Raw genomic sequence first — 27888 nt, forward strand, 5'->3', positions numbered from 1 at the left:
TTTGACACCGTTCTTGAATCCTGTTTAATACCCCAAACTAATTACAGATTAATTAACCTGCTATTACATCTGGACATCACCTGAATTCGGCACTTATCCTGATTTGAAAAGATGTCAGCTCGAAACATTAGAAGAACATTGACAGCAAGCTCACCGAACGAACGAGATGCCCATCATTTCCGGTTTGTTGCCAAGACAACAGTTGCACGCCTGCTCTCAAAGTCACAACAAACTTTGTTTCCGAAGTTTAAACGCACAGTTTGTCGCATCCACGCAGCTTTTTGTCGTTTTTACTCCGATTTAGGATAACTTACTGATAAAACAATGAGTCAACGGCAGGTTTTACAAGGTGAGGAAGTCAGATCCGTTGAATGATGATTAAAAATGTTAATGCAATGATAAACTCACTCAGATCATTAAAACCACTGGGGTTTCTTACTTTTCTTACTTTCGCAGTTTGTTGACATAATTTTTGGCACTGACTCGTCTTATTATGCCGGTCTATGTTTAACTTAAACTACTGTCAGTAATTTGCTCTATCAGCAAACCCAAAGTTGTAAAACAAGATTATTATAATAATATGAATTATTATTATTATTATGCAGTGTTTGAGCAGTACCAGAAGGCAAGAACACAATTTGTGCAAACTGTAGCAGATCTTGCATCAAGACCAAACAATACTGAAACACTTCAAAATGCTGGTGAGTGTCTGAAATATTTATTTTGTGAAAAAAACAATGTTTTCTTGAAGAATGGTATGGTAACTTATCTGCTTATAATGGAAATAATTTTTCAACTGATAAAATATGATTTTCCTGGGTAATACTAATTACAAGTGAGCTCAAAGACATTGAGCTCAAGGGGGGGGGGGGGGGGGGGGGGGGGGAAATATCTTACTAATAAGGAACGCATACAGTAGCTCATCATTTTATAGATATATTTTATTATATGATTTGAACCTTTGAAAGTATATCCTCCCCTCATCTGCTCTTAAGTGTCTTTTCACTCCTGTTTTCTCCCCTGCACAAATGTGCTCACTCTCTCTGGCTTAGGTGTAATGTCCTTTTTGAGGCCTCTCCTTTTGGATGCAGTCCCAACTATTCAGCAGACAGCAGCCCTGGCTCTCGGAAGGCTTGCCAACTATAACGAAGACCTGGCTGAGGCTGTAGTAAAGGGAGACATTCTTCCTCAGCTTGTGCACTCCATGGCTGAACAAAACGTGAGTTTCATTAGTTGAGCCGTTCAGCTTTCATTGAAATAAATAGGTTTGCCTTAAGGCGTCAGACTTTCATGATTCAATTTGCTTTTGCACAATGCAAAAACTTGGCAATGTCAGCCAGGCAAACCATGTTTTTGCAATTTCCAGTTTAATTAATATATTTTTGCGCTATTCTCATTTAATACTTGCTTTTAAATGTGTTGTGATAAGCATAAAGGCAAAGCAAATAATAACCCAGCAAAAAAAACAACAACTAAAAAGTGGTGACCCAAAGCTTTTACTCCAAAACTTTCTGTTAGACTACTGTTACACTGTCAGAGAGGCTTCATTAGGAGTATAGTATACACTCCACCAAAGTTATTTTTGATCTAATTGAATCGTATAGAATGTGATATATGGACTTACTGTTTGTTAAAGGGATAGTTCACCCAAGAAATGAAAACTCACCCTCAAGTTGTTCCAAACCTGTATAAATGTCTTTCTTCTGCTGAACACAAAGTCAAGTCAAGTCCCCTTTATTTATATAGTGCTTTTTACAATAGAGATTTTTTCAAAGCAGCTTTACAGTGATAACAGGAAAATAATGCAACAAAGTTTGTTTCGGCTGTACAGCAGATCTAGAAGAAAATAGTGTCATAGTCCAGCTGAAGTCAGTTCAGTGATGGTTCATTTTTGTTGTAAAAAAATTATTAATGTAGTTCTCCTCTGGCCTACGAACGAACAGTGTATGATTATGATTCAAGCAGGATTTCAGGTCAGAAGTCAGATTGGATCAGAACATTCAGAATATATTTTGAAGAATGTTTGTAACCAAACAGTTGTGAGGCACCATTGACTTCCATAGTATTTTTTTCCCCATAATATGAAAGTCAATGGAGCCCATCAACTGTTTGGTTTTCGATATTCTTCAAAATATCTTCTTTGTTTTCAGCAGAACAAAAAAACTCTAACAGGTTTGGATCAACTTCAGGGAGAGTAAATTATGACAGAATTTTCATTTTTGGGTGAACTATCCCTTTAAAGGCAGTTTTGCTGGTGATTCATGAACATTCTAGTGTATTTATTGTTCAATTGCTTTGTCCTTTCCCTCTGGATTACTGGGATATGAATGACACAGCGATTCTATAAGAAAGCAGCTGCATTCGTTCTTCGGGCTGTTGCTAAGCACTCCCCTAAGCTGGCCCAGGCCGTGGTGGACTGTGGAGCACTGGACGCTCTTGTGGTCTCCTTGGAGGAGTTTGACCCTGGGGTCAAAGAGGATGCGGCGTGGGCAATAGGCTACATTGCCATGCACAATGCACGTGAGTTAGCTTCCAAAAGGGTTTGCTTTTATATTTATTTCTTACAATTTGTCAATGTTCCTTTTTTTGTTCATCTTCACTCCTTGTGTGCAGAGCTGTCTCAGGCAGTGGTTGATGCCGGAGTGGTGCCTCTGCTTGTGTTATGCATCCAAGAGCCTGAAATTGCCCTGAAGAGGGTTGCTGCTTCCGCTTTGAGCGACATAGCCAAGCACTCCCCAGAGCTGGCTCAAACCGTGGTGGACACAGGGGCAATCGCCCACCTAGCACAGATGAGCCTAAACCCAGATGCCAAATTAAAGGTGACACAGTCTACACTCTTAAAAATAAAGGTTCTGAAAGGGGGGTTTCGCAGCAATGCCATAGAATAACTATTTGGGGTTCCTCAAAGTATCTTTTTAAAATAACCATCTTATTGTGAAGAACAAGTAACACTTTAGTTAAGATCCTTATTAGCATGCATATTACTTGAATATTGGCTGTGTTTTAGTACTTATAAAGCACATACTAATGCCTTGTTCTGCATGACCATATTCTACATCACTTAATATCACCCAAAACCTAAATTTAGCAACTACCTATAACTATTAATAAGCAGTAATTAGGAGTTTACTGAAGCAAAAGCAAAAGTCATAGTTAATAGTTAGTTAATAGTGAGAATTAGACCCTAATCTAAAGTGTGACCAGAGAATATTTTAATAATCTAAAGAACCTTTTTCCACTATACAGAACCTTTTGTCTAATTGAAAGGTTCTATGGATGTTAAAGGTTCCTCATGGAACCATTAATGCCAATAAAGGTTCTTTATTTTTTTAAGAGTGTACAGATATTGAAATCAATGACATGCAGACTCAATAGGGCTTTTTACACTTGAAATAGTTAACCCTGGGTAATTCTTAACCCAGGAAAAACAGAATCCTAGAATCCTTATCTTGTTTCGCATATCACACTACTCATGTTTTAGCCGGGGTTAACAATTAATCCTGGGCATTTATAAACTGATGGTTCACACTTTACATTCCTAAACCATATGTAAATGTTCTTAATTGCACATTTGTGGTGTCAGTGACATTGATTGGATGAGTCGGTACACAACCTGTTTACATAACTAGCGTTGTGCTACCTCATATTATACATTGCCGACTATCAATTCAATATAACTCTTCTTAATTCCAGTTTATACACCAACAATAACTCCATTTTCCCCTCAAATGCTGAAACTACTGTTTACAACATGCACTGTTTATATGATCATCAAAAGCTTGTGAATATGATGCATCTGATTCATTGGTTGTCTGTTGCTAACTATCTAGCCATAAACATTCAATCACAATTTAACACTTTACATGCTTGGGCACCGCAATGCAGGGTTAAACTGGTGCTATCCCGGCTCCAGAGCAGGGTTTTATATCCCTAAAAAGCAGTGTTAACCCCGCTTCTAATTGCAAGTGGGTAACTTTCCTCTACCTGGTGTTAAAACTGGGGTTTAGAACAACGCCAACCCCAGGGTTAAGCACAGTGTGAAAAGCCCTAATGATTTAATTTGACAGTAGACTACATTTTTACTCTTTACAGAGGCAGGTTTTTTCAGCTCTCAGTCAAATCGCCAAGCATTCCGTGGACGTAGCCGAGATGGTGGTGGAGGCCGAGATATTCCCCGCTGCGCTGGTTTGCCTAAAGGACCCTGATGAATTTGTTCGGAAGAATGTCGCCACTCTTATTCGGGAAATCACAAAACACACCCCAGAAGTACGTACCACATAAATAACATACCCACTAAATGATTTCAAGATGCTTGGGTAACTTTGGAATCTCTACTTTGTCAGCTCTTTGACACCCCCTGTTTAAATAATATGGTGTGAGGCAGCTAGTCTGTAAACCTTGGAGAATGTGGGTCTGTTATTTATCACCAGTGCAACACAGGAAACAGACAATTGGTCACCACATAGTCATTGCATCACCACTTTTTTTTCACCTGCCCAAAACGGTTTTGCTTTTATTTATTATTTATCATTATGTCACACTGACTTGTGTGTTTGCTTGTGTGCATTGTTTGTTTCCTACTCAGCTGTCTCAGATAATAGTGAATATGGAGGGCGTAGCAGCTGTGATTGACTACCTCGGGGACGCCAAAGGGAATGTTCGCCTGCCTGGGATCATGATGCTGGGCTATGTGGCTGCACACTCCGATATCTTAGCCATGGCTGTTATTGAATCTAAAGTCAGTTATAACATCCTTCCTTAAGATTAAATGTAAAACTTAAATTTGACTACATATACTGTTCAAAAGTTTGGGGTCAGTAAGATTTAAAAAAAGAAAAAGAAAAAAGAAATTAATACTTTTATCAAAGGGGACCGTTAAGACTTTTACATTGTTACAAAAATATATATTTCAAGTAGATGCTGTTCTTTTGAATCTTCTATTCATCAAATAATAATTCATGGTTTCCACAAACATGTGACTGTCATAATAAGAAGAATTGTTTCTTGAGCAGCAAATTAGCATATTAGAATGATTTCTGAATGATCATGTGGCACTGAAAACTGCAGTAATGATGCTGAAAATACAGCTTTGCCATCACATGAATAAATTACATTTTAAAATATATTAAAATAGAAATCCGTTATTTTAAATTGCACTAATATTTCACAATATTAATGTTTCACTGTATTTTTGATCAAATAAATGCTTGGTGAACATAAGAGACTTCTTTCAAAATTATAAAAAAATCGTACCGATCATAAACTTTTGAACATTAGTGGATTTCTCTCATAATACTGATTATGATCACATTTGATTCTCCACTCCTGTAGGGAGTGCCACAGTTGTCTATCTGTCTGGAAGAGGAGCAAGACGACCACCTCAAAGCAGCCACAGCTTGGGCGTTTGGCCAGATTGGCCGACACACACCCGAACATGCACAAGCTGTTGCTGTGGCCAACATGTTCCCTAAACTCCTAAAACTCTATTTGGACACTGAAAGTTCTGAAGACCTGCAGGTCAAGGTGACCAATGGTCCATTAGTAACTGTGGAGGAACTTTTGTGATTTTTTTTTATTTTTTTTTATTTTTTTACCAATATCATTAATTTTTTAGTAACTCTTGCCTCTTCTTTGCTTTGTTCACATACTCAAAAAAGGCCAAGACGGCATTGGAGAGCATCCTTCAAAAGTGCACTTATCTACCAGCACTGGAGCCTCTTCTCTATGAAGCTCCCAGCAACATTCTTGAACATGTCATCTGCCAGTTCAGTAAGGTAGCGTAGCGGGAACTTACTGTTTTCATTAACACATTTTCTGAAAGCTGCATTTGTTAATGACATTGAGAACTGTTTAAGGAGCTTTTCGATTTCCTCCCCATCTTAAAGGTTCTTCCTCATGACAGTAAAGCAAGGCGCTTGCTTGTTACCAGCGGTGGTCTGAAGAAAGTGCAGGAGATCAAAGCAGAACCTGGTTCTGCAATTCAGGAATATATCAATGCAATCAACAGCTGCTACCCTGAGGAGATTGTCAGGTTCATGAATATTTATGCGAATAATAAACAGCACCATGATAAAATGTTTTTACACTAAACATGCTTTTATAATGCTGTAAACCCTTAGATTGAATATTCTGTATGGTTTTTGGTGTTCCACTGATCTTCCTTTCTTTCACAGATATTATTCCCCTGGTTACTCTGAGACCTTGCTGGACCTTCTTGACTGAAACACTATGGATGTTTTACTTTTTAAAAAGTGAACTTGTGAAAAATAAAAAGTGAAAAGTGGCGATGATCACATCTAGGCTGTAAGGAGTGTGCAATGTCCAAAAGTCCCTGACATCTACCTGCAGGAAAGCTCCATCCCTTGCCAATTCCTAACCGCCCCTGGTCACACCTAGGAGTTGACTTCATGACCGATTTACCTTCATCGGATGGGAACGCCTGCATCTTCGTCATAGTAGATCGATTCTCTAAGTTCTGCAGACTATTACCACTAAGAGGTCTTCCCACTGCCCTGGAAACCGCCGAACTTCTCTTCAATCATGTCTTTCGCTATTATGGGATCCCAGAAGACATTGTATCGGGCAGGGGACCCCAATTCATTTCCCGAGTATGGAAATCGTTTTTCAAGCTCCTAGGTGTGACAGTCAGACCAACGGCCAGACGGAGAGGAAGATCCAGGAAGTGGGGCGGTTTCTCAGGACCTTCTGCAACGGCCACCAGAACTCCTGGAACCAGTTTCTGGGCTGGGCGGAGTATGCCCAAAATTCACTGCGGCAACCCACGACAGGCCTCACACCATTCCAGTGTGTTCTCGGATTCCAACCTCCTCTATTTCCCTGAGATGGTGAACAATCTGAGGTCCCCGCAGTGGATTACTGGTTCCGGGAGAGCGAGAGAGTCTGGGACGAAGCTCACCATCATCTGCAGAGGGCAGTTCGCAGATCCAAGACAGTCGCTGACCGGAGGAGGATTTCGGGTCCAGTCTACGTTCCAGGAGATAAGGTTTGGCTCTCCACTCGCGATATTCGTCTGCGACTGCCCTCCAAAAAACTTAGTCCCAGGTTTGTTGGCCCCTTTACCATCCTGGAACAGGTCAATCCCGTCACATACAAACTCCAGCTTCCACCACAATATAGAATTCATCCCACATTTCACGTCTCACTACTCAAACCCTTTCACGAACCTCTTGTTCCCTCCACAGAACCTGGCCACGAAGAGGAACCTCCTCCCCCCTTGATGCTGGAAGAAGGGTCCATCTACTCCGTTCGTGAAATCCTGCAGTCCCGACGTCGTGGTGGTCAGTTGGAATATCTCGTCGATTGGGAAGGATACGGACCAGAGGAGAGATCATGGATCCCAAGAGTCGACATCCTAGATCCCACGCTCATGGAAGAGTTCCATTCCAGCCATCCTCAGTACCCTGGACCTCGTGGACGAGGAAGACCACCACGGCGCCGGAGACCAATCCGTGACACTACCCCCCTCCCCAGGCCCCGCTCCTGAGGGCCGAGGTCTCCGGCGCCGTGGTGGTCTTCCTCGTCCACGAGGTCCAGGGTACTGAGGATGGCTGGAATGGAACTCTTCCATGAGCGTGGGTTCTAGGATGTCGACTCTTGGGATCCATGATCTCTCCTCTCCAATCGACGAGATATTCCAACTGACCACCACGACGTCGGGACTGCAGGATTTCACGAACGGAGTAGATGGACCCTTCTTCCAGCATCAAGGGGGGAGGAGGTTCCTCTTCGTGGCCAGGTTCTGTGGAGGGAACAAGAGGTTTGTGAAAGGGTTTGAGTAGTGAGACGTGAAATGTGGGATGAATTCTATATTGTGGTGGAAGCTGGAGTTTGTATGTGACGGGATTGACCTGTTCCAGGATGGTAAAGGGGCCAACAAACCTGGGACTAAGTTTTTTGGAGGGCAGTCGCAGACGAATATCGCGAGTGGAGAGCCAAACCTTATCTCCTGGAACATAGACTGGACCCGAAATCCTCCTCCAGTCAGCGACTGTCTTGGATCTGCGAACTGCCCTCTGCAGATGATGGTGAGCTTCGTCCCAGACTCTCTCGCTCTCCCGGAACCAGTAATCCACTGCGGGGACCTCAGATTGTTCACCATCTCAGGGAAATAGAGGAGGTTGGAATCCGAGAACACACTGGAATGGTGTGAGGCCTGTCGTGGGTTGCCGCAGTGAATTTTGGGCATACTCCGCCCAGCCCAGAAACTGGTTCCAGGAGTTCTGGTGGCCGTTGCAGAAGGTCCTGAGAAACCGCCCCACTTCCTGGATCTTCCTCTCCGTCTGGCCGTTGGTCTGACTGTCACACCTAGGAGCTTGAAAAACGATTTCCATACTCGGGAAATGAATTGGGGTCCCCTGTCCGATACAATGTCTTCTGGGATCCCATAATGGCGAAAGACATGATTGAAGAGAAGTTCGGCGGTTTCCAGGGCAGTGGGAAGACCTCTTAGTGGTAATAGTCTGCAGAACTTAGAGAATCGATCTACTATGACGAAGATGCAGGTGTTCCCATCCGATGAAGGTAAATCGGTCATGAAGTCAACTCCTAGGTGTGACCAGGGGCGGTTAGGAATTGGCAAGGGATGGAGCTTTCCTGCAGGTAGATGTCGGGGACTTTTGGACATTGCACACTCCTTACAGCCTTGTACATACCTTTTCACATCCCTTGCCATACCCGGGCACCAGAAGCGCTCGGATAGCAGCGAGAGAGTGTTGTTGGCCCCGGGATGTCCAGTGCCCAGTGAGGTATGAATGGTGTGGATGAGATCTACCCGTTGTTTCCTAGGGATGAACTGACGATCAGGTGGACAGCCCGGGGGAGGTCGAGGATCAGGAGTGGCAACGGCTGGAGGAGCAGACCATTCGATGGGATTGATGATGATATTTTCAGGTATAATGTTGGTGGTTGTCTCGGGAGTCTCTGGAGAATCATGTAATCTGGACAAAGCATCGGCACGGACATTCTTAGGACCAGGACGGTAGGTAATGGAGAAATGGAATCTCGAGAAGAATAATGACCATCTGGCCTGACGGGGACAAAGTCGTTTAGCATCACGGAGGTACTGGAGATTTTTATGGTCAGTGATGACTTGGAATGGGTGGATGGCACCCTCCAGCCAATGTCGCCACTCCTCCAGGGCGAGCTTGATGGCCAGGAGTTCACGATTGCCGATGTCGTAATTCCTCTCCGCCGGGCTGAGCTTCCGAGAGAAGTAGGCACATGGATGGAGTAATTCAGGTGTCCCATGAAGTTGAGAAAGGACGGCTCCAACTCCGGAGGTAGAGGCGTCCACCTCCACGACGAAAGGAAGCTCAGGATCTGGATGCGTCAGGAGAGGTGCTTGTGTGAAGGCAGACTTGAGGGATTGGAAGGCTGCGGCTGCTTCAGGAGTCCAGAGGAGACTTTTGGGTTTACCTTTGAGCAAGTTGGTGAGTGGAGTGGTGATGATGCTGTAACGTCGTATGAAACGTCTGTAAAAGTTGGCAAAACCAAGAAATCTCTGGAGTTCTTTGATCGTGGTGGGTTCTGGCCAGGTAGTTACAGCAGTGACCTTCCTCTCATCCATGCGGACCCCCTGACGGTCAATGAGGTAGCCTAAAAACTGGACTGATGGGAGATGAAAAGAACACTTCTCGGCCTTCAGGAAGAGATGATGAGCTCTGAGTGTGTGGAGGACCTCCGCAACGTGATGACGATGTTCGACTTCACTCCGGGAATAGATGAGGATGTCATCAATATAGACGACCACGAAGCGATGCAGGAACTCCCGGAGGACCTCATGAATGAAATTCTGAAACACGGAAGGGGCGTTGACCAGACCATAGGGCATAACCAGATATTCATAGTGGCCAGTAGGGGTCACAAAAGCGGTTTTCCATTCATCCCCTTCTCGTATTCTCACCAGGTTGTAAGCGCTGCGGAGGTCCAACTTCGTGAAGATGGTAGCTGAACGGAGTTGTTCGAGGGCCGCAGGGACGAGAGGAAGGGGATATTTGAATTTGACAGTACCTTGGTTTAGGGTCCGGTAATCAATGCATGGCCGCAGCCCTCCATCCTTTTTGGCCACAAAAAAGAAGCTGGATGCTGCGGGAGATGTAGAATGCCGAATGTACCCTTGATCGAGAGCTTCCTGAATATACTCCTCAATGGCCTTGGTCTCTGGAAGTGACAATGGGTAGATCTTACCTCTGGGCAAAGGAGCATCTGGAATCAGGTCAATGGCGCAGTCCCATGGCCGATGAGGTGGTAGCTGGGAAGCTCTCTTGGGGCAGAAGATGTCAAGAGATGAAATTTCCTGCTGACCCGGAGTCGATGAGAGCGTGAACTGAAACAGAGAATGTTTGGGTGGTTAACTGGACACAAGAAGTGAGTGGATGCATCTTTTCTTCATCAATATGGAATACACTCACCGATGTTCGTATGGGACGAATTGGGCAGTTCAACCGAACATGCCCACTGGCTCCACAATACATGCAAAGACCCCGGGTCAGCCTCCTCTGTCGCTCAGCAGCGGTAAGTTTACCAGACTCTATTATCATGGGCTCTGGTTCTGGAGGGCTGGCGGTTTCAGATGGGCGGAGGAGTGCAGTAGAGTTAGAATGGGACTGATAAGATTGTATACGGTCTGAGCACCTGATGGATTGTTGAATGAAATTTTCGAGCCCCATATTATCGTCCAATGCAGCCAGCTGCAGACGGAGTTGAGGTGTGAGACCAAGCCGGTAGGTGGTCAGTAAGGACCGCTCGTTCCATCCACTGGCTGCAGCTAGAGTGCGAAAGCGAAGGGCATATTCATGAGTAAACATCTTTCCTTGAGACAAATGATAGAGTTGCTCACCGGCTGATATCTCTCCATCCGTTCGGCCGAATACTTCTTTGAAGTGGGAAACGAAGGCTTGTATGGAACTAATGGCTGGGCCAGCTTGCTTCCAGATCGTTTCGGCCCATTGGAGAGCTGGACCGGTGAGTAGAGATGTTATGAATGCTATTTTTGACTGGTCGGTTGGATATAAAGTGGGCTGCATGGTGAATATGAGAGAGCATTGAAGCAAAAATCCGTTGCACTCCTCCGCCCCGCCAGAGTAGGACGCTGGTCGGGCCATGGGACTGGAAGGTGCGGTGGTCGAAGAAGTGCTCGATGGTGATGGTGCTGGTGGTGCGGGAGGCGTGATGGTTGAAGGAGGCGTGATGGTAGGAGATAATGTTAATACCCTCTTCAGCGAATCCACCAGCTCTTGAAAGGGATCTGGAGCACTCATGCTGTCGCTGTCTCTTTTTGGTCCGGGCTAACTGTTACGGAAGCAGACGGACAACAAGGTAAGTAGTGATGTAGTGTTTATTTACAACAGCAGAGTATCAAGATGAATCAACGTGCAGTATTCGGTGAGTATCAGAGTTCAGAGGTGAAGAATTCTTGAGTGTAATTCGTGAGTGAATAATCAATGTATCTTTTGCAGGCACGGCGAGATGAGACTTCCAGAGTGGATATGATCTTCGTATGAAAAGGATGACAGGCTGACGGCACACACTCACACACCACTTGGCAGATCAGAAGGCTTACGGCTCACACACCACTCGAGATGAGATCTGGGCAGACTGGGACAGACTGGAAACGGCGTAGAGAACTGGTAAGTAAACACAGGTAAGTTTAGTTAGTGAAACTCGCAGAGAGAAGCACTATGAGTCGAGCCCGGACAATGAGAGGTGCGTGGTGTGTGCTTATGAAGCAGTGGTGATTGATGGGGTGCAGGTGTGTCTTGTCAGAACTCAGGTGACTGTGATCGCTGGGTGATTGTGGTGGAAGAACCTGGCCAATCCGTGACAGGTACATTCGGCATTCTACATCTCCCGCAGCATCCAGCTTCTTTTTTGTGGCCAAAAAGGATGGAGGGCTGCGGCCATGCATTGATTACCGGACCCTAAACCAAGGTACTGTCAAATTCAAATATCCTCTTCCTCTCGTCCCTGCGGCCCTCGAACAACTCCGTTCAGCTACCATCTTCACGAAGTTGGACCTCCGCAGCGCTTACAACCTGGTGAGAATACGAGAAGGGGATGAATGGAAAACCGCTTTTGTGACCCCTACTGGCCACTATGAATATCTGGTTATGCCCTATGGTCTGGTCAACGCCCCTTCCGTGTTTCAGAATTTCATTCATGAGGTCCTCCGGGAGTTCCTGCATCGCTTCGTGGTCGTCTATATTGATGACATCCTCATCTATTCCCGGAGTGAAGTCGAACATCGTCATCACGTTGCGGAGGTCCTCCACACACTCAGAGCTCATCATCTCTTACTGAAGGCCGAGAAGTGTTCTTTTCATCTCCCATCAGTCCAGTTTTTAGGCTACCTCATTGACCCTCAGGGGGTCCGCATGGATGAGAGGAAGGTCACTGCTGTAACTACCTGGCCAGAACCCACCACGATCAAAGAACTCCAGAGATTTCTTGGTTTTGCCAACTTTTACAGACGTTTCATACGAGGTTACAGCATCATCACCACTCCACTCACCAACTTGCTCAAAGGTAAACCCAAAAGTCTCCTCTGGACTCCTGAAGCAGCCGCAGCCTTCCAATCCCTCTAGTCTGCCTTCACACAAGCACCTCTCCTGACGCATCCAGATCCTGAGCTTCCTTTCGTCGTGGAGGTGGACGCCTCTACCTCCGGAGTTGGAGCCGTCCTTTCTCAACTTCATGGGACACCTGAATTACTCCATCCATGTGCCTACTTCTCTCGGAAGCTCAGCCCGGCGGAGAGGAATTACGACATCGGCAATCGTGAACTCCTGGCCATCAAGCTCGCCCTGGAGGAGTGGCGACATTGGCTGGAGGGTGCCATCCACCCATTCCAAGTCATCACTGACCATAAAAATCTCCAGTACCTCCGTGATGCTAAACGACTTTGTCCCCGTCAGGCCAGATGGTCATTATTCTTCTCGAGATTCCATTTCTCCATTACCTACCGTCCTGGTCCTAAGAATGTCCGTGCCGATGCTTTGTCCATATTACATGATTCTCCAGAGACTCCCGAGACAACCACCAACATTATACCTGAAAATATCATCATCAATCCCATCGAATGGTCTGCTCCTCCAGCCGTCGCCACTCCCGATCCTCGACCTCCGCCGGGCTGTCCACCTGATCGTCAGTTCATCCCTAGGACACAACGGGTAGATCTCATCCACACCATTCATACCTCACTGGGCACTGGACATCCCGGGGCCAACAACACTCTCTCGCTGCTATCCGAGCGCTTCTGGTGGCCGGGTATGGCAAGGGATGTGAAAAGGTATGTACAAGGCTGTAAGGAGTGTGCAATGTCCAAAAGTCCCCGACATCTACCTGCAGGAAAGCTCCATCCCTTGCCAATTCCTAACCGCCCCTGGTCACACCTAGGAGTTGACTTCATGACCGATTTACCTTCATCGGATGGGAACACCTGCATCTTCGTCATAGTAGATCGATTCTCTAAGTTCTGCAGACTATTACCACTAAGAGGTCTTCCCACTGCCCTGGAAACCGCCGAACTTCTCTTCAATCATGTCTTTCGCTATTATGGGATCCCAGAAGACATTGTATCGGACAGGGGACCCCAATTCATTTCCCGAGTATGGAAATCGTTTTTTAAACTCCTAGGTGTGACAGTCAGCCTCTCCTCTGGCTATCACCCTCAGACCAACGGCCAGACGGAGAGGAAGATCCAGGAAGTGGGGCGGTTTCTCAGGACCTTCTGCAATGGCCACCAGAACTCCTGGAACCAGTTTCTGGGCTGGGCGGAGTATGCCCAAAATTCACTGCGGCAACCCACGACAGGCCTCACACCATTCCAGTGTGTTCTCGGATTCCAACCTCCTCTATTTCCCTGAGATGGTGAACAATCTGAGGTCCCCGCAGTGGATTACTGGTTCCGGGAGAGCGAGAGAGTCTGGGACGAAGCTCACCATCATCTGCAGAGGTCAGTTCGCAGATCCAAGACAGTCGCTGACCGGAGGAGGATTTCGGGTCCAGTCTACGTTCCAGGAGATAAGGTTTGGTTCTCCACTCGTGATATTCGTCTGCGACTGCCCTCCAAAAAACTTAGTCCCAGGTTTGTTGGCCCCTTTACCATCCTGGAACAGGTCAATCCCGTCACATACAAACTCCAGCTTCCACCACAATATAGAATTCATCCCACATTTCACGTCTCACTACTCAAACCCTTTCACGAACCTCTTGTTCCCTCCACAGAACCTGGCCACGTAGAGGAACCTCCTCCCCCCTTGATGCTGGAAGAAGGGTCCATCTACTCCGTTCGTGAAATCCTGCAGTCCCGACGTCGTGGTGGTCAGTTGGAATATCTCGTCGATTGGGAAGGATACGGACCAGAGGAGAGATCATGGATCCCAAGAGTCGACATCCTAGATCCCACGCTCATGGAAGAGTTCCATTCCAGCCATCCTCAGTACCCTGGACCTCGTGGACGAGGAAGACCACCACGGCGCCGGAGACCATGGCCGTGGTGGTCTTCCTCGTCCACGAGGTCCAGGGTACTGAGGATGGCTGGAATGGAACTCTTCCATGAGCGTGGGATCTAGGATGTCGACTCTTGGGATCCATGATCTCTCCTCTCCAATCGACGAGATATTCCAACTGACCACCACGACGTCGGGACTGCAGGATTTCACGAACGGAGTAGATGGACCCTTCTTCCAGCATCAAGGGGGGAGGAGGTTCCTCTTCGTGGCCAGGTTCTGTGGAGGGAACAAGAGGTTCGTGAAAGGGTTTGAGTAGTGAGACGTGAAATGTGGGATGAATTCTATATTGTGGTGGAAGCTGGAGTTTGTATGTGACGGGATTGACCTGTTCCAGGATGGTAAAGGGGCCAACAAACCTGGGACTAAGTTTTTTGGAGGGCAGTCGCAGACGAATATCACGAGTGGAGAGCCAAACCTTATCTCCTGGAACGTAGACTGGACCCGAAATCCTCCTCCGGTCAGCGACTGTCTTGGATCTGCGAACTGCCCTCTGCAGATGATGGTGAGCTTCGTCCCAGACTCTATCGCTCTCCCGGAACCAGTAATCCACTGCGGGGACCTCAGATTGTTCACCATCTCAGGGAAATAGAGGAGATTGGAATCCGAGAACACACTGGAATGGTGTGAGGCCTGTCGTGGGTTGCCACAGTGAATTTTGGGCATACTCCGCCCAGCCCAGAAACTGGTTCCAGGAGTTCTGGTGGCCGTTGCAGAAGGTCCTGAGAAACCGCCCCACTTCCTGGATCTTCCTCTCCGTCTGGCCGTTGGTCTGAGGGTGATAGCCAGAGGAGAGGCTGACTGTCACACCTAGGAGCTTGAAAAACGATTTCCATACTCGGGAAATGAATTGGGGTCCCCTGTCCGATACAATGTTTTCTGGGATCCCATAATAGCGAAAGACATGATTGAAGAGAAGTTCGGCGGTTTCCAGGGCAGTGGGAAGACCTCTTAGTGGTAATCGTCTGCAGAACTTAGAGAATCGATCTACTATGACGAAGATGCAGGTGTTCCCATCCGATGAAGGTAAATCGGTCATGAAGTCAACTCCTAGGTGTGACCAGGGGCGGTTAGGAATTGGCAAGGGATGGAGCGTTCCTGCCGGTAGATGTCGGGGACTTTTGGACATTGCACACTCCTTACAGCCTTGTACATACCTTTTCACATCCCTTGCCATACCCGGCCACCAGAAGCACTCGGATAGCAGCGAGAGAGTGTTGTTGGCCCCGGGATGTCCAGTGCCCAGTGAGGTATGAATGGTGTGGATGAGATCTACCCGTTGTGTCCTAGGGATGAACTGACAATCAGGTGGACAGCCCGGCGGAGGTCGAGGATCAGGAGTGGCGACGGCTGGAGGAGCAGACCATTCGATGGGATTGATGATGATATTTTCAGGTATAATGTTGGTGGTTGTCTCGGGAGTCTCTGGAGAATCATGTAATCTGGACAAAGCATTGGCACGGACATTCTTAGGACCAGGACGGTAGGTAATGGAGAAATGGAATCTCGAGAAGAATAATGACCATCTGGCCTGACGGGGACAAAGTCGTTTAGCATCACGGAGGTACTGGAGATTTTTATGGTCAGTGATGACTTGAAATGGGTGGATGGCACCCTCCAGCCAATGTCGCCACTCCTCCAGGGCGAGCTTGATGGCCAGGAGTTCAAGATTGCCGATGTCGTAATTCCTCTCCGCCGGGCTGAGCTTCCGAGAGAAGTAGGCACATGGATGGAGTAATTCAGGTGTCCCATGAAGTTGAGAAAGGACGGCTCCAACTCTGGAGGTAGAGGCGTCCACCTCCACGACGAAAGGAAGCTCAGGATCTGGATGCGTCAGGAGAGGTGCTTGTGTGAAGGCAGACTTGAGGGATTGGAAGGCTGCGGCTGCTTCAGGAGTCCAGAGGAGACTTTTGGGTTTACCTTTGAGCAAGTTGGTGAGTGGAGTGGTGATGATGCTGTAACCTCGTATGAAACGTCTGTAAAAGTTGGCAAAACCAAGAAATCTCTGGAGTTCTTTGATCGTGGTGGGTTCTGGCCAGGTAGTTACAGCAGTGACCTTCCTCTCATCCATGCGGACCCCCTGAGGGTCAATGAGGTAGCCTAAAAACTGGACTGATGGGAGATGAAAAGAACACTTCTCAGCCTTCAGGAAGAGATGAGCTCTGAGTGTGTGGAGGACCTCCGCAACGTGATGACGATGTTCGACTTCACTCCGGGAATAGATGAGGATGTCATCAATATACACGACCACGAAGCGATGCAGGAACTCCCGGAGGACCTCATGAATGAAATTCTGAAACACGGAAGGGGCGTTGACCAGACCATAGGGCATAACCAGATATTCATAGTGGCCAGTAGGGGTCACAAAAGCGGTTTTCCATTCATCCCCTTCTCGTATTCTCACCAGGTTGTAAGCGCTGCGGAGGTCCAACTTCGTGAAGATGGTAGCTGAACGGAGTTGTTCGAGGGCCGCAGGGACGAGAGGAAGGGGATATTTGAATTTGACAGTACCTTGGTTTAGGGTCCGGTAATCAATGCATGGCCACAGCCCTCCATCCTTTTTGGCCACAAAAAAGAAGCTGGATGCTGCGGGAGATGTAGAATGCCGAATGTACCTGTCACGGATTGGCCAGGTTCTTCCACCACAATCACCCAGCGATCACAGTCACCTGAGTTCTGACAAGACACACCTGCACCCCATCAATCACCACTGCTTCATAAGCACACACCACGCACCTCTCATTGTCCGGGCTCGACTCATAGTGCTTCTCTCTGCGAGTTTCACTAACTAAACTTACCTGTGTTTACTTACCAGTTCTCTACGCCGTTTCCAGTCTGTCCCAGTCTGCCCAGATCTCATCTCGAGTGGTGTGCGAGCCGTAAGCCTTCTGATCTGCCAAGTGGTGCGTGAGTGTGTGCCGTCAGCCTGTCATCCTTTTCATACGAAGATCATATCCACTCTGGAAGTCTCATCTCGCCGTGCCTGCAAAAGATACATTGATTATTCACTCACGAATTACACTCAAGAATTCTTCACCTCTGAACTCTGACACTCACCGAATACTGCACGTTGATTCATCTTGATACTCTGCTGTTGTAAATAAACACTACATCACTACTTACCTTGTTGTCCGTCTGTTTCCGTAACGTTTAGCCCGGACCTAAAAGAGACAGCGACAGCATGAGTGCTCCAGATCCCTTTCAAGAGCTGGTGGATTCGCTGAAGAGGGTATTAACATTATCTCCTACCATCACGCCTCCTTCAACCTTCACGCCTCCCGCACCACCAGCACCATCACCATCGAGCACTTCTTCGACCACCGCACCTTCCAGTCCCATGGCCCGACCAGCGTCCTGCTCTGGCGGGGCGGAGGAGTGCAACGGATTTTTGCTTCAATGCTCTCTCATATTCACCATGCAGCCCACTTTATATCCAACCGACCAGTCAAAAATAGCATTCATAACATCTCTACTCACCGGTCCAGCTCTCCAATGGGCCGAAACGATCTGGAAGCAAGCTGGCCCAGCCATTAGTTCCATACAAGCCTTCGTTTCCCACTTCAAAGAAGTATTCGGCCGAACGGATGGAGAGATATCAGCCGGTGAGCAACTCTATCATTTGTCTCAAGGAAAGATGTCTACTCATGAATATGCCCTTCGCTTTCGCACTCTAGCTGCAGCCAGTGGATGGAACGAGCGGTCCTTACTGACCACCTACCGGCTTGGTCTCACACCTCAACTCCGTCTGCAGCTGGCTGCATTGGACGATAATATGGGGCTCGAAAATTTCATTCAACAATCCATCAGGTGCTCAGACCGTATACAATCTTATCAGTCCCATTCTAACTCTACTGCACTCCTCCGCCCATCTGAAACCGCCAGCCCTCCAGAACCAGAGCCCATGATAATAGAGTCTGGTAAACTTACCGCTGCTGAGCGACAGAGGAGGCTGACCCGGGGTCTTTGCATGTATTGTGGAGCCAGTGGGCATGTTCGGTTGAACTGCCCAATTCGTCCCATACGAACATCGGTGAGTGTATTCCATATTGATGAAGAAAAGATGCATCCACTCACTTCTTGTGTCCAGTTAACCACCCAAACATTCTCTGTTTCAGTTCACGCTCTCATCGACTCCGGGTCAGCAGGAAATTTCATCTCTTGACATCTTCTGCCCCAAGAGAGCTTCCCAGCTACCACCTCATCGGCCATGGGACTGCGCCATTGACCTGATTCCAGATGCTCCTTTGCCCAGAGGTAAGATCTACCCATTGTCACTTCCAGAGACCAAGGCCATTGAGGAGTATATTCAGGAAGCTCTCGATCAAGGGTACATTCGGCATTCTACATCTCCCGCAGCATCCAGCTTCTTTTTTGTGGCCAAAAAGGATGGAGGGCTGCGGCCATGCATTGATTACCGGACCCTAAACCAAGGTACTGTCAAATTCAAATATCCCCTTCCTCTCGTCCCTGCGGCCCTCGAACAACTCCGTTCAGCTACCATCTTCACGAAGTTGGACCTCCGCAGCGCTTACAACCTGGTGAGAATACGAGAAGGGGATGAATGGAAAACCGCTTTTGTGACCCCTACTGGCCACTATGAATATCTGGTTATGCCCTATGGTCTGGTCAACGCCCCTTCCGTGTTTCAGAATTTCATTCATGAGGTCCTCCGGGAGTTCCTGCATCGCTTCGTGGTCGTCTATATTGATGACATCCTCATCTATTCCCGGAGTGAAGTCGAACATCGTCATCACGTTGCGGAGGTCCTCCACACACTCAGAGCTCATCATCTCTTCCTGAAGGCCGAGAAGTGTTCTTTTCATCTCCCATCAGTCCAGTTTTTAGGCTACCTCATTGACCGTCAGGGGGTCCGCATGGATGAGAGGAAGGTCACTGCTGTAACTACCTGGCCAGAACCCACCACGATCAAAGAACTCCAGAGATTTCTTGGTTTTGCCAACTTTTACAGACGTTTCATACGAGGTTACAGCATCATCACCACTCCACTCACCAACTTGCTCAAAGGTAAACCCAAAAGTCTCCTCTGGACTCCTGAAGCAGCCGCAGCCTTCCAATCCCTCAAGTCTGCCTTCACACAAGCACCTCTCCTGACGCATCCAGATCCTGAGCTTCCTTTCGTCGTGGAGGTGGACGCCTCTACCTCCGGAGTTGGAGCCGTCCTTTCTCAACTTCATGGGACACCTGAATTACTCCATCCATGTGCCTACTTCTCTCGGAAGCTCAGCCCGGCGGAGAGGAATTACGACATCGGCAATCGTGAACTCCTGGCCATCAAGCTCGCCCTGGAGGAGTGGCGACATTGGCTGGAGGGTGCCATCCACCCATTCCAAGTCATCACTGACCATAAAAATCTCCAGTACCTCCGTGATGCTAAACGACTTTGTCCCCGTCAGGCCAGATGGTCATTATTCTTCTCGAGATTCCATTTCTCCATTACCTACCGTCCTGGTCCTAAGAATGTCCGTGCCGATGCTTTGTCCAGATTACATGATTCTCCAGAGACTCCCGAGACAACCACCAACATTATACCTGAAAATATCATCATCAATCCCATCGAATGGTCTGCTCCTCCAGCCGTCGCCACTCCTGATCCTCGACCTCCGCCGGGCTGTCCACCTGATCGTCAGTTCATCCCTAGGACACAACGGGTAGATCTCATCCACACCATTCATACCTCACTGGGCACTGGACATCCCAGGGCCAACAACACTCTCTCGCTGCTATCCGAGTGCTTCTCCATTACCTACAGCCACGGACGCCCCAGTATGATATCCACATTGGCTCCCTCCAGAACCAGCAGACAAATGATTCCTTGAGACAAATGATAGAGTTGCTCACCGGCTGATATCTCTCCATCCGTTCGGCCGAATACTTCTTTGAAGTGGGAAACGAAGGCTTGTATGGAACTAATGGCTGGGCCAGCTTGCTTCCAGATCGTTTCGGCCCATTGGAGAGCTGGACTGGTGAGTAGAGATGTTATGAATGCTATTTTTGACTGGTCGGTTGGATATAAAGTGGGCTGCATGGTGAATATGAGAGAGCATTGAAGCAAAAATCCGTTGCACTCCTCCGCCCCGCCAGAGTAGGACGCTGGTCGGGCCATGGGACTGGAAGATGCGGTGGTCGAAGAAGTGCTCGATGGTGATGGTGCTGGTGGTGCGGGAGGCGTGATGGTTGAAGGAGGCGTGATGGTAGGAGATAATGTTAATACCCTCTTCAGCGAATCCACCAGCTCTTGAAAGGGATCTGGGGCCAGTTGCATAAACATAGCCATTATGTTAAGACTGTGTCTTAAGAACTAGTATGATCAACTAGAAGTTAGTTTGGGGTAATTAGTCTTACTGTTCGGTGTCAAATTAGACCAATCTACGTTTTTATGTGACTGACTTTAAAAAGTTATTAACAGTTTTAAAGAATAAAATTGGATGACTAACTTGTAAGACTAGTCTTAACAGTTTATGCAACTGGCCACTGGAGCACTCATGCTGTCGCTGTCTCTTTTTGGTCCGGGCTAACTGTTACAGAAGCAGACGGACAACAAGGTAAGTAGTGATGTAGTGTTTATTTACAACAGCAGAGTATCAAGATGAATCAACGTGCAGTATTCGGTGAGTATCAGAGTTCAGAGGTGAAGAATTCTTGAGTGTAATTCGTGAGTGAATAATCAATGTATCTTTTGCAGGCACGGCGAGATGAGACTTCCAGAGTGGATATGATCTTCGTATGAAGAGGATGACAGGCTGACGGCACACACTCACGCACCACTTGGCAGATCAGAAGGCTTATGGCTAGGGATGGCTGACGCGAAACAGTCGTTCCGAAGCTTTGCGAGATCCCGAAGCGCAGATGTTTCGAAACACTGATCCGAAGCGTGATTCAAAACACCCATGTCACGTGACTATGGCCAAACGAAGCCTCGAAGTGTTTCACTAAGTGTTTCGTCAGGTGTGGTCCGCCGAATCAGCGTTTGATTGACAGGGTCGGGAACAGACCACACAATCGCGCATCTGTATAAAAGTGAAATCAACGCATATTGACCTCGTGGGTTTTTGTGAGAGGAGTTTGATTTTGAGATAGCGGATTTTTGGTGATATAGTGACATAGTGCGATTTGATTAGTTATAGGCTATTTAGGCTTACATTTAAATTTACACAACACATTGACTGATAGGCTAGAGACAGACAGAGTATACATATAGTGACACATTAATAGATCCATAGATATAAATATATATAGCAAGCTAGATTAATAGATAGATACATATATAGATAGATTATAGATACATATATAAATACATAGATAGATTATATCTAGATACATAGATAGATTATATATATATATATATATATATATAGATACATAGATAGATTCATATAGATAGATACATAGATAGATAGATTTGGATAGATAGATAAAATGGAGGCTCCCCAGAAGAGATGCCGTACATCTGTGGTGTGGGAGCATTTCCGTTTAGAAACCCCAAATAAAGTGAGATGTGTGTATTGTGATCGGCAGATAGCCTACTGCAACAATACATCATCCATGATGCGCCATTTGAGGAGAATTTGAAATTTGCGTATTTGCCCAGAACTCATGATCCACTAACTTACTGGAAAGAGAGAGCAGTAATCTTTCCTCATTTGTATGTCCTAGCTAAAAAATATATTTGCATGCCAGCAACAAGTGTCCCTTGTGAGAGGATTTTTTCAAAGGCTGGAGAAATTATCTGTAAAAAAAGAAGTAGGCTAAGTCCTTCCACAGCAGAGAAATTAATATTTTTTAATAAAAATCTCTAAAAAAGTGAGACATTGTGGCTTGATTTCTTTTATTAATATTCATTTTGCAGGACCAAAATAACATTATGCACAGTGAGGAGCCTATAGGTTACAAGCTTCACATATTAGAAAAATACAATAATAAAAAAACAACAAATTTGTTTAATGGCTCGTCAAGGTTGTTTCAGATCAACACCTGCAACTGGTGTCACCGTTGAGACGGGTGTCGGATTGATTCGAAGCCTCGAAACAATATGGACCATTTGGTTCAACTGTTTCATTGCTTCACGAAGCCTCGATCTGCCCACCACTACTTATGGCTCGCACACCACTCGAGATGAGATCTGGGCAGACTGGAATCAGCGTAGAGAACTGGTAAGTAAACACAGGTAAGTTTAGTTAGTGAAACTCGCAGAGAGAAGCACTATGAGTCCGCTTCGGGTAAACAAGCCCGGACAATGAGAGGTGCGTGGTGTGTGCTTATGAAGCAGTGGTGATTGATGGGGTGCAGGTGTGTCTTGTCAGAACTCAGGTGACTGTGATCGCTGGGTGATTGTGGTGGAAGAACCTGGCCAATCCGTGACAGTAACATCTTATTTCAATAAAAAGAAAATGCATTAAAATGCACGATTTTGTTTGTTATTTGATGTGATTATTAATTCAGATATTTTAAGTATTTATATATTAACTTTATATGTACTATTATGTATTCTTGATTCATAAAAATCATTGATCAATCCGGGTAGTTGTTTTATACAAAAATAAAATCTATTGATTTATTATGAACCAGTAGGTATATACACTTCCATTTAATTATCAGGGTATTGAAAGTAGTTGATTGTCATTTAAATGCTTGTAATATTTTGTGCAACCATTTGAGGCTATAGCCTACCTGCTTATTAAGACACTTTTTTAGGTGTTGCGTGAATTACCCTAGATTCAGGCTTTTTAATAAGGTCTAATCCATGCAAAAGAGCCTGTGTCATTGTGCAGGGTTGTGTTTCCCAAAAGCATTGTAAGCCTAAATGGAGAGACAAAAAGCCTATTAGAATTATGGGCTCTTTCCCAAAAAGCATTGTAACTTGAGAAGACCTTTAAATTCACATAGATCTAAGCAGGGATTTTCAAACTTGGGTCCGGGGACCCCCATGGGGCCAAATTGGAGTGCGAGGGAGTCTGTTGAAAAGCATAGTGAAAAAATGTTTTATATATATATATATATATGAATAAATAAATTGGATAAAATAAATAAAACATTGATTAAAATAAAAGATACACAAAATAAATAACAGTACAGCACACGTATATTGTAAGTAGAAAGAATGTTACAAATGTAACAAAACAAACTAAATATTTTTCACTGTTTCACATATATATAATATTCATTTTCACAGTATAAATTTGGTTTTTACACATGAAAATATATAGCTGCCTTTTAAATATTAGTAATGAGGGGCCCTTGAGTCGCACCAGGATGATCATATTTGAGGGTCCATGCATGGCATCTAAAAGATTGAAAACCCATCATCTAAATTAAAATATTCGTAGAGTGCTAAACGCATCGCTACAGAATCACCTGCAGGACAACCGCAAAACTACACCTAAGTTTAACAGTAGGCTACAGTTATTACTCACTCTTTTTGCTTTTTCCTTTAATGTCAGGATACTTTATTTTATGCCTTTATTTAAATCAAAAAAGTGGGATGATTTGTAACCACGTAGTTTGCACAAAAAAGAGGTGACATTATTGTTTCAGGCAAGTGAAGGCAATTCAGAAGATGGTCCAATAAAAGAGGCTACTTTAGATAGGGGCGTAAACATATCAATGAAGAGAATATCATGTCGTTCATGAGAACAGGAGCCGAATTTCTTCTCCCAGCCAAAGCCTTTTCATCCACTTCTACAACCCACTCTTCCTCCGCCTTCCTCGAACCCAGCGCACCACAAGGTCGTGAAGCGTTGCGTTATCGCTTTAGGGAGCAAAGAGCAGACCGCTCAATTTCACTCGGCAGTAGCCTCCCAGCTAACAATTTTAGGTTATAAGAACGTTTCCGTAACGTTCCCATTAAGTTATAAAAACGTTATTTCTGAATGTTCTAGAAACGTTCAAAGCGTCCAGTTTTTTAGACGTTGTATTAACGTTATTTCTTAGTTATAAGAACGTTATTCAAAACGTTATTAGAACGTTCAATTCTCCTGTTATATAAATGTTGTATTAATGTTATTTCTTAGTTATAAGAACGTTATTCAAAACGTTATTAGAACGTTCAATTCTCCTGTTATATAAACGTTGTATTAACGTTCTTGCTTAGTTATAAGAACGTTATTCAAATGTTATTAGAACGTTCAATTCTTAGGTTATAAGAACGTTTCCATAATGTTCCCATTAAGTTATAAAAACGTTATTTCTGAATGTTCTAGGAACATTCAAAACGTCCAGTTTTTTAGACGTTGTATTAATGTTATTTATTAGTTATAAGAACGTTATTAAAAATGTTATTAGAACGTTTAATTATCTTGTTATAAAACATTGTATTAATGTTATTGCTTGGTTATGAGAACGTTATTCAAAACCTTATTAGAACGTTCAATTATCTTGTTACATAAACGTTGTATTAACGTTCTTCCTTGGTTATAAGAACGTTATTCAAGCGTTATTTGAACGTTCAATTCTCCCGTTATATAAACATTCTCTTAAAGTTTTTCTAAGATTATGAAAAACGTTCTTAAAACATTCCATTCACTTGTTTAAACATTCTCAATGTTTTTGCATATAATGTATATATGACAATCATTTTATGAAAGCACCTTAAGAACTTTCAGATTTAAAAATTAAGACAAAAGATCTAGAAAGATAATTAAAATCAAAAAGACCCATATTGAATCATGTCTATAATATGTGTAATGTAGTCCACTGAAGACGAGCTGAAGTGAACCAAAGTGTAGTTTATTTCAAGATACAGATACAATTGAAACCGACTTGGGTTAAATTGAAATATGAAATTAACATGAAAATAAACCTGGACTAACATAGAACAAACTGAATAAACTTCAAAATAATGAAACATGAAACAAAACTAAAACAGCCTCTTAACCCTAACCTATCAGCAAGCTAAAAAAAAAAAAATAATTTTTTTAAATGACATTATCCACAATCACATCAGCTTCCACTTCCAGCGCATTGGACTGGACTGGACTGGACTGGACCCTGAGAGGATCTCCGGAGATACTGCAGGGAGAAAATAAAACAGTGTTGTACTAAAGTGTGGTGAGATTAGTATAAAAGCACTGGGATGCTGTACTTGCTCATGCACAATATCTAATTAGATTTTCTGACAATTTACAAAAAGTTTAATCTGCTTTGGAATATTGGGAGAAAACATGAAGATACGAGACAAGCTCTCTGCTCTTGTTCCTAAGCCCAGAGCCAGATGCTACTAAATTTATATTGCTTTTCATGCTCAAGGACTTTGCATTGTTTCTATTTTAATGCACTCTTAAAGTTTAAATTGCATTAATGAACCGTGCCACATCCCAAAACTAATGATAACTTTGCTTAAATCAAAAAATATTTTAAATGGTCATTAATGGATCATAATTATTGCACAAATATTATTAAGCAACAAAAAGATTAAAATATTAAATAATTATTGAACTAAAATATAGTACATTTATTGAATTGATGAAAAGGTACTTTTGGTAGGGCAAATACCTGTATTTACATCCTGTTTTCGGTCGAAGTCCACAGTAGTCGATTGTCGAGTTCTCCACTGTTGCTTAGTTACCTATGATCACGCGCGTGAACTCGACAATCGACTACTTTGGACTTCAACCGAAAACAGGATGTAAATACAGGTATGAGCGCTGGCTGAATTAACATAATTTTTATTCATATCTTTCACATCTACTGCAGTCAGATTCACCCGTGTTCATTCTGAAGGAATCACTCACATGGCTGTGCACTTGTAATGACACATCAAGGATGTTAAGAGGCTAAAAGCAGGTTTAAAACTTGCCCCATTAAAGTCAACAGGGTGCACATTTTAAAAAGAGGATAACACGGTGTAGGCAACACCGATTTTTGTCTTTGTTCTCTGTATTGACAGCACTCCAAATTTACAAAAAAATTAGCTCGATGTTAAAATTGGAGTTCTCCTTTAAACTCAAGAAAAACATTAATGTTGTCTCTCCATCACTCCCCAGAATAAAATGCCCCAGTTAATGTGGTCCTCGTAGTAATCAATGCATATTATGCGTTAATATTTAGCAAAAATTGCTGCAAATATAATTTGTTGTCTCCACTGATCTATTTAGATCAGTGGTTGTCTCTCGCCATTGGCTACCATACAATATTTTTTTCTCTTTTGAGAGCTACATGAACCACGTGACCACAAGATCAAAGTTGTGCGCAACTCTCTTTCAACAGCTCTGCATCACTGCAACGCCAGAGGCGCCGGTTACCATAGAAATTCGCGCCTACAACTGCTGCACCAAGCCAAAAATACAGATTTTTACGCAATTTGAGCAAAAAAAAAAATAGCTGCCTGGAGGAATTGAAAATATGGCCTTCCATACACTGTATATTATAAATTAGCACAATTTACAATACTGATGATTGTTAAAACGCGTAATTACAGTCTGTGAAAAGGGTCCATTACTGTTGTCAAGTGCTAGATCCAAATATCAAATTTAAGAGGAGCCTGGGGATATCCTTCCTTTTTTAAATGTCACATAGGAGCCTGTTATAACCTGTAAAACTGCAAACGCTGTGGACAACTTACACGATAAAATTACAAATAAGTTACAGATTTCAATATGACGAACTTGACGCATGAAACAGATAACTGGAGGGGGAAATACCCGGGCCATAGCTAAGCTAACTTAATTGAGCTAACGTTAGCCGATTAACTTTTGAATCTCAAGAACGCGTTCAAATTAAAATCAGTTTAGCTATATTGAAAAGGCGAACAAGGACTCTGGAAAAGGTTAATCTAAATAAAGAAGACATCAATGTAATTTCGCGTTTATTCTTCAGTTTTAACTACATATTTGTGTAGTGTTGTTAACTGCTCTGTTGACTGAGGGAGCAGTTTACGTTACTCAAGACAGTTCATGCAAACTGTTGATCTAGTTAATTTTATTAAAACAGTAGCAACTGCTGCAAAACTAAGTTAATTAGCACTGATACAAGTATTTGATTCATACAACACGCAAAATTCAACTTACCTAAAAGCTGTCGTCTCCGTGTCCGACATCTTGTCCCGCTGACGCTGTGTTTGATTGACGGGTCGAGCCGTGCGCTGCAAAACCACGCCCATCCTAGGTAATAGGTCGTTCGGACGTGGGGAATGATCAGATAAAACTAGATGTACCGCATCGCGGTACAAAATATGACCGCCGCTCAGGCCTGCACTGGCTTTCCACAAAAATAAATGACGTGGAGTAATTTGGCTGTATTGCGTGTTTATGTATATACCTAAAAAAAGTAATAGTATGTGCATGTCTGTCTGTGTGTGTGTGTGTGTGTGTGTGTGTGTGTGTGTGTGTGTGTGTGTGTGTGTGTG

General features: G+C 44.6%; 1 protein-coding gene and 1 long non-coding RNA gene across 2 annotated transcripts; one reads left to right on the top strand and one right to left on the bottom strand.

The window, feature by feature from the left end:
- The first annotated feature begins 235 nt into the window (after positions 1-235).
- LOC309507429 (sperm-associated antigen 6-like) lies at positions 236-7462 on the top strand. The gene is made up of 11 exons (XM_082181604.1): positions 236-349; positions 606-701; positions 1053-1219; positions 2337-2520; positions 2614-2819; positions 4093-4266; positions 4586-4738; positions 5332-5523; positions 5658-5774; positions 5886-6031; positions 6174-7462. Exons 1-11 carry the CDS (start codon positions 325-327, stop codon positions 6220-6222), a joined length of 1509 nt encoding a protein of 502 aa, XP_082037730.1. The 5' UTR covers positions 236-324; the 3' UTR covers positions 6223-7462.
- A 17793-nt stretch (positions 7463-25255) lies between these two features.
- On the bottom strand, positions 25256-27588 carry LOC309507192. The gene is made up of 2 exons (XR_014209081.1): positions 27551-27588; positions 25256-25553 (listed from the first exon to the last, which is right to left on the bottom strand). It is a non-coding gene; the product is annotated as an uncharacterized lncRNA (long non-coding RNA).
- Positions 27589-27888: the final 300 nt, after the last annotated feature.

Source organism: Leuciscus leuciscus, assembly GCF_965113295.1.
Source record: "Leuciscus leuciscus genome assembly, chromosome: 10".
NCBI lineage: Eukaryota > Metazoa > Chordata > Actinopteri > Cypriniformes > Leuciscidae > Leuciscus > Leuciscus leuciscus.